The following is a 7790-nucleotide window of genomic DNA, read 5'->3' on the forward strand; positions in this document are numbered from 1 at the left end:
AGTGGATCAAAAGCTCTGTTGATCCATATGTTTTTGTTCTCTGTGCACTGTGTAATGATCACTCGTTATGTCTCTCTCTCTCTCTCTCTCTCTCTCTGTAGGATAATATGTGGGTGTGAGAGAGAGAGAGAGAGAGAGAGAGAAAGAGATCTATTGAATGGACTTCACATGTGTGCACGAGGTGGGCAACGGCGCTTGCGAGGACGGAGGCACAGTGTAATCATGGACGTGGGAGGCTTTGCGACCATTAAATACAACTTCTCTCTCTCTCTCTCTAAACTTCTCTTCCTTCTCGTTGCAGAACGTACAAAGGGGTTGATCGTGGGATCCAACTTGGGAAGATGTATAGGTTGATGATGATATGGGCGACTTTAATGGTGCTTTTGATGGCAGCGATCATTTCACAGACTCGGAGGATGAGGAGAAGCCACAAGAGAGCTCGGCTCCCTGCAGGGTCCCCGGGTTGGCCGCTCGTCGGCGAGACCTTCGAGTTCGTCTCCTGCGCCTACTCGCCTCGGCCGGAGAGCTTCATGGACAAGCGTCGACTCTTGTGCGTTCCCCTTCCCCCCATTCCATCGTATCCTTTCTCGTGATTTCATGCGATGCGGTTCATCTTGAGTCGGTCGTTGACGTATTGATGTTTAGGTACGGGAAGGTGTTCAGGTCGCATCTCTTCGGCAGCCCGACGATCGTGTCGACGGACGCAGACGTCAGCAGGTGGGTGCTGCAGAGCGACGGGCGGTCGTTCGTGCCGTCGTATCCGAAATCCCTCACGGAGCTGATGGGGAAATCCTCCATCCTACTGATCAACGGGAACCTCCAAAGACGAGTCCATGGCCTCATCGGCGCATTCTTCAAGTCGTCTGACCTCAAGGCTCAGATCACCAGAGACATGCAGTGCTACGTGCAGCAGTCCATGAGCAGCTGGAAGAACGAACGGCTCATCCACATCCAAGACGAGGCTAAACACGTTAGTCCTCGACCCCCCCACTTCCTTCCCCCCGTTCTTCCCCTCACTAATTCTACCCAGAAAAAGCTGAACCAGTTTGATCTGCCCGTCAGATCGTCTTCCAAATCCTAGTAAAAGGGCTGATTGGTCTACAGTCGGTGACGGAGACGCAATTCTTAAAGCAACAATTCAAAGAATTTATTGCTGGTTTAATGTCTTTGCCTGTGAAGCTACCAGGAAGCAGACTCTATCGATCGCTGCAGGCAAGTGATCTACTCCTACGCTGATGCTGCCATTCGGCTGAAGCCCATGTATGACCAGGCCCTTAAAATGTTTCTCCTCACCAGGCAAAGAAGAAGATGGTGATGTTGATAAAGAGCATCATTCTGGAGAAGAGGAAGAACAACTGCGGACGCACCCCGCTCGACGTCGTCGACGTCCTCATCAACGACGCCAGTGATCAGTTGACCGACGATCTCATATCGGACAACATGATCGATCTGATGATTCCAGCCGAGGATTCGGTGCCTGTTCTTGTGACACTTGCAGTCAAGTACCTCAGTGAATGTCCTCTTGCGCTCCAACAGTTGGAGGTACAGTTCATGATCATTAAACATGAGTCGTTGTTAGTGCTCCCGAGTGCATGCCCCACCATGAGCTGATAAACCAAACCACACAAGATTACAAGTAGAGAATATTCGAGAGGATAGCAAGCACGTCATGCATTGCATGGGTGTATTTCTTCTACATATCTTCTTCAGCATTTGTTGTCTCATTCAATACGATGTAGAACTTCTACCCGGTAGGTCTTGGACTTTTGCACAGTGTTTGAACAGTGCAATCGATCTCAGGAAGAGAACATGCAGTTGAAGAAGCGAAGATCACTGCCTGGTGAGGATCTGCAATGGACCGACTACATGTCCTTATCATTCACACAAGATGTAAGTTGAGTGTTTACGTTCTCGTAGATGGATGAATCTACGATCGATAACCTTTTTTTTGTATGGTCGAGTAGGTCATAACGGAGACTCTACGGCTGGGGAACATCATCAGCGGGATCATGCGCAAGGCTGTGAGAGATGTGGAGATCAAGGGGCACTTCATACCCAAGGGATGGTGCGTGTTCGCCTACTTTCGATCGGTTCATCTCGACGAGAACCATTACGAGGAGGCCTACAAGTTCAATCCATGGAGGTGGAAGGTACTCAGGGATGCTTCCCTTTTTTGGTGACCATCACCTACCTGCCTCTCCTTTGAGCAACACACTGTAAGGGAGGGGAGCTGGGTGGTAGTCAACCTTCCTCCTGCTTTGCTTATCTTATCTGAACGCCTTCTTCTTCTTCTTCTTCTTCTTCTTCTTCTTCTTTCTTCTTCTTCTCATGGACATCCCCACAGGACAAGGACATGAGTACTTGTAGCTTTACTCCTTTTGGAGGTGGGCAAAGGCTGTGCCCTGGGCTGGATCTGTCCAGGCTGGAGGCTTCCATCTTTCTCCACCACTTGGTCACCAACTTCACGTAAGGATAGCCATCAACCAATCTCCATACTTATCTATTCCAATTTCTCTTCTTCTTCCTCTTGTTTCTGTTCCCATCATGCATTATACTGTTTGCATGTGTACGTATGAAACTGGTGACATAAGCATGTCTGTTTTGTTCTGCTTCATAGATTTGTTCTTCCCTTATCTTTTTTTGTTAGGTTAATGATTATTGCTGTGCAGGCAGAAGATCAAAGAGAGAGAGAGAGAGAGGATGGTTGAAGTTTCCTAGTCTGTTGCACTGTGGAAAGTTATTGATTTCATCAGTCTTTTATATGTATACATATATATGTATATATTATATAAAAGATTCGCAATGATGGGATATAGCTACTGTGCGGACTATAATGCATGCATTTGCGAGCTTTTACTTATTACATGTCGGCACACACGCATATCATGCATGAATGGAGTCTCATTGGACTTGTAATCTGATTACAGGTGGGTGGCAGAGGAGGACCAGATTGTGAACTTCCCCACTGTAAGAATGAAGCGAAGAATGCCCATCAGGGTGAGAAGGAAGACCTAATGATATCATGCAGTCACCAAACCCTCAGTTCTTTGTAAAATACATTTTTATTCTCTTCAGATATTTATAGGTGCATGTACAGGTTCTCAATCAATTTAGAGAATATATTCTACAATTTTACAAAATATGTTTTTGCTATGTCAATTCTCACCTGATGCCACATAAGGTGTGTATTTACATCCTATCACATAAGATCTCAATTATGTAATCCTTGATATGAGAATACTATCCCAAGAACCATTCATTCAATTTCTTAGATTATGATAAATATATTATCATTTTTAATACTCCTTACCACATAACAGTCAATTTCAATGTGCTTCGCATGCTCAATAAAAAAATAGATTTGATGCAATATACAATATGCCTGATTGTCATAATATAATTTGGCAGGACCAAAATTGTCAATCTATAGATCTCGTAAGAGATATGTCAACCAAGTAAATTCACAAGTGATTGTTGCCATAGCTTTATATTATTTCTTTGTCTTCCAAGTTATGAGAGAAGTCCTAAGAAAAACATAATATATAGAAGCTAATCTTCTTCTTCCTGTTGAACAACCTTCCTAATCAGCATCACAATATCCAGTTAAATTTAGATCATTATTTGCTTAAAACAATAGTTCTTGTCTTGACATTCCTTTTAAACATCGCAGAACACGAATTACTGCAACAAAATATGATTTTCTAGATTGATGCATAAATTAACAGACAAGATGTGTTCATGTAACACTTGTGATTGATTATTATTGTTTGATTCTACAGTTGAGAAAGGACATATGTGTTCATGGAAAATAACATCTCGACTTGTGAATATTCGTTTAATCGTTAAATCATAGGCATTATAAGCCTTTTGACCTAAGGGATATCCGATAAATTTATATTTTTGAGCATCAAATATAATTTTTGGGTTGAATATTTATAGCATGACATAAATAACCAAATACACGTAGATGATTATAAGTAAACGATCGATTATAAAAGATTTCAAAGAAAAGTTATAGGTAAAAGGTCAATAAGGTAAGTATATGTTAGCACACTCTCCCCCCCCAAAATGATAATGAAAATTTTGACTGAAATTTTAGGGTTCGAGCTATATTCAAATACAACAATGTTTACATTTCGTAACTCCATTATGTTGCCATGTAATGAACGACAAAAAGGAATAGACTAACCTATAATATTTGCCTTTGATTGAGTGTTACCATTGCTTAAGAGGGCCGAGAGTAGTTGATATTATTCATGCATGAAAGTTAGAGCATATGATCGCAAGTTATTGATAGATGCTTCTATTCTATCCAGGAGGAAAGCTAAGCAAATGATAGTATCTATAGATGGTGTGATTGTTCCCATTACAGTGGCTATAACAAAACAAAAATTATTTTGCTTTATTTGATGAGTTGCTTCCAAGATTATTGTTTTCAGAACTTGCCATCATGATCTCTTTAGAAACAGTCAATTCTCGTCGTTTTTTCTTCTTAGAGAATCATGGAATAAACTTTTTGGATAACAGAAAATGATTGCATGAGGAGAATTTAGCAGCATATGAGTCATTTAAACTCATGAGAAATTGTATTACCTTTCTCCTTTGCTCTCATTGCTCAACTTTCTTGATTGCACCACATGTACAGACAGATAGATACTCATATATGAAAAGTTCATCATCCCAAACCCCTTTAATTTAGTGAAATAGACGGCGATAGACATTCAACCTTGTTGTAGTGAAGCAATGTCCTTTTCAATTTGAAATATTATAGTTGCATTATTTTGTGAAAATCTTTCCTTCGGATCAGTCCAAACTTTAGTAACAGAATCAACATATATAACACTATTAGCAAGATCAGATTCAATGGAGTTGAGGATCCAGGGAAATATTTTTGTCTGTTGACAATGATCAGTTGATTGATCCATTAATGAAACTTGTTTTGTGTTTGGCATTAAAAGCTATACTTCTTGAATGACTCCAAGTGCTATAGTTATCAACATTCAATAGTTTTCTAACCAATATCACTCCTAAATAATCTGAGTGATGAAGAAGAAGAGAGTCCCAAGGATCTGCAAAAGATGAAGTTATCATATTATAAATATCTTACTAAGATATACATCTTTCAATATTCAATAGTTAAATAACTAAGATCACTCTTGAATAATCTGAGTAGTGAAGAAGAAGAGAGTCCGAATTGACCTACAAAAGATGAAGTTATCATATTATAAATATCTTACGAAGATATCATTACAACTTCCTCCTCTAGAAGTAATGTAGCGTTTGTGGCTTCATCACATATCATGCGTCAATAAGAGCAACTTCATATGTGTAGACGATGATTATGGCATAACGATAATACATAATAAATAATGGATTCTAAACTATTTTGGTGGCTCGGATATCATGCAAAAATAAAATTTCATTCAACCCTCTTCAAGTATTTATAGATATATGTATATGGTCTAAATCAATTTAAATAATATATTTTTTTAAAATTTATAAGTTGTATTTTTATTTACACCGATATATTTACATTATATCACATAAAATCTCATCATGAGAATATTATCTAACAATCATTCATTCAATGTATCATATTATAACGAATATATCATCATTGTTAATAATAGTCTTCGGTGGGAACTGAGTTGGAGGAGGAAAAAGGCATGCAAAGTCATCATAGCTTCATCCCCTCATCTCATATGATTGGGCTAACATCAGCACCACCATCGCTGCCTTGTCAACTTGAAGTGGGACACACTCGAGAGTTCCTACAGGTTGATGGTGTGCAGAAGGTAGAAATGGAATCCATACAACACAGATACAGGATCACACAGCCCGAAACACAAAAGGAAATACGAGTTTGGAGAGAGCTTAGGCTTTGACCAGAGAAAGCTGCTTCCCGGGAAGAATGAGTTTTGGATCTTTGAGGCAGAATGCAGGGCCTGGAATTCAAACTTTTGGCTGCAGCTGCTGACAAAGTGGGAGTGGAGAGGACACTGCAGTGTCTTCCATCTTGGTAGCTAAGATTCAAAGAGGTCCCAAGGGCTCCAGAGTCCAAACCCCCGGGCTTATCTCCTCACATTGATGTGGATGTGGTGAGATGTGGAGCCAATACATTATTGAGGGATAAGGACAACTCATTTTGAGATGCATCAAAGTCCATCTACTTTGAAAACATGGATTCTCTCAATCTTGCAGTTTCACACAACTTTTCTGGGTGCCCACCTCTTCTTTGTACAGCCCTCAGGAAAAATAACTCAAGGTGCCAAAGTTTGACCAAGTTGGCCATCATGTCCTTGTTCCAACTCAAGAGAAAATTAAAGAGTTGGATGGTCATCTTGACATTGACTCATCCATTATGAGTGTTGGATTGAATGATGTGATTCTCCCCCTTGTAGTGTATTGAAAACATGGATATGTTCTTCTCAATTCATCAATCATTGCACCTTCAAATTATTCAGTCCCTTGTTATGTGAAGATTTATGGATGTATTTTGTGCCACACATCAAAGTGTTAAGACAGAATTAATGAGTTAATACATGAAATAGTTTACAAGAGATGAATTGATGAATTAATCAGTCCCTTTGTTGTGGCTCTTTTCTATAGGCATAGATACAAGAATAAAAAAGGAAATACAGAACTAAGAAAACACACAATACTATCAAATTACATATATAATGTGTTCCATTTGAGAAATAATATTATGGTAATAGATTTTTAACCTTACAGAGATGAATCTTCAGTCAAGATTTATAATTTTTAATTAAAATAAATTTAATTTCTTGCATCTTTTCTATATTTGATTCTTTTTTCTAGATGTTGACATATGATAGTTTATTACATATGTCAATTATTCCTAAACTAATTAAATTTATTTTATCGATAAATCAACTAAATTGCTCTTGTATGATTGATGATCAATTATTCTCTTAATAGGAGTCTTGACATTTTATTAAGAGAATTTTAATATGCTATCCATATAATCTTTAAAATATTGTTATGTGGAATTTAGGATCAACAACCAAAATGAATCTAATCAATATAAAATTCTAAGATATGAGACAAAAAAAGTATTCAATGCCCAACCATTTCAGTGAACCATATGATCAAGACATCAAAATTATAAATCTAGTCATTGCTACAGTAGTTGTCCAAGAAAGCATTTAGCTTTCAGTGGCATATCCTTTTAATTCTTGTCTTCAAAAAAATTATCTAGAAGACCCAAATCTTTTTAGGATCCAATCCATAAAAGACTAACTAATATAAGACTCTGGATATGATCAAATCACCCTCCAATATTGTATTAGAGTTAAGGTTGAAAAAAATTGATATTAAATGTTCTCAATTGCTCATATTGTTCATATTTCAAGATATCTTTCAATAACCATTCTATATTAAATGGGTGATCATGATCATATTTCAAACACATGATCTACTTGTTTTGTTAGGAAAATATTTATGTGTGATATGAGTTACAACTTAATCAGTTGTATATGTCAACATTAAAGAGTTTGACTTAAGTTTTTTTTTTTATTTTAAACTCTAAATATTGCATTAGAGTCAAAGGTTCAAAGATACTTGATTTGAACTAAGGTTGACAAAGGAATGAGTCAAAAATTAAAAGACAAAGGAAAAGTTAGATGTTAGCTGTAGTCAAGTGAGTTATCTAATAGGTCTGTCAAATTACAGTTTTACTTACCAAATACTATTAAAGGGGGAAGATGATGAACCTGCAAATGAGTAGAAGATATTAGGAAAACATGACTTTAATATCATGTATTAGGTTT

General features: G+C 38.0%; 1 protein-coding gene across 4 annotated transcripts; it reads left to right on the plus strand.

The window, feature by feature from the left end:
- The first annotated feature begins 33 nt into the window (after window positions 1-33).
- Window positions 34-3140, plus strand: LOC135586047 (cytochrome P450 90D2-like). 4 transcript variants are annotated; one of them, XM_065084315.1, is made up of 9 exons: window positions 34-216; window positions 302-550; window positions 646-970; window positions 1180-1212; window positions 1297-1542; window positions 1801-1890; window positions 1965-2150; window positions 2345-2466; window positions 2928-3140. In XM_065084315.1, exons 1-9 carry the CDS (start codon window positions 158-160, stop codon window positions 3013-3015), a joined length of 1398 nt encoding a protein of 465 aa, XP_064940387.1. In that variant the 5' UTR covers window positions 34-157; the 3' UTR covers window positions 3016-3140. The 4 variants fall into 4 exon arrangements, with proteins under 4 accessions (XP_064940387.1, XP_064940385.1, XP_064940384.1 ...); XM_065084313.1 differs by lacking the exon at window positions 2928-3140 and adding an exon at window positions 2670-2905 and having other exon boundaries at window positions 36-216; window positions 1063-1212; XM_065084312.1 differs by having other exon boundaries at window positions 41-216; window positions 1063-1212.
- Window positions 3141-7790: the final 4650 nt, after the last annotated feature.

This window comes from Musa acuminata, chromosome BXJ1-9 (genome assembly GCF_036884655.1).
Source record: "Musa acuminata AAA Group cultivar baxijiao chromosome BXJ1-9, Cavendish_Baxijiao_AAA, whole genome shotgun sequence".
NCBI classification, from domain to species: domain Eukaryota; kingdom Viridiplantae; phylum Streptophyta; class Magnoliopsida; order Zingiberales; family Musaceae; genus Musa; species Musa acuminata.

What these genes read in the sequence shown, in the direction of transcription:
- LOC135586047 (XM_065084312.1), top strand. Translation starts at nt 158, where the DNA reads ATGGACTTCACATGTGTGCACGAGGTGGGCAACGGCGCTTGCGAGGAC. An exon ending in TGCGAGGACGGAGGCACAGT is followed by an intron (nt 217 to 301) that starts GTAATCATGGAC and finishes TTCTCGTTGCAG; the next exon opens with AACGTACAAAGGGGTTGATC. An exon ending in CACTTGGTCACCAACTTCAC is followed by an intron (nt 2,467 to 2,927) that starts GTAAGGATAGCC and finishes ATCTGATTACAG; the next exon opens with GTGGGTGGCAGAGGAGGACC.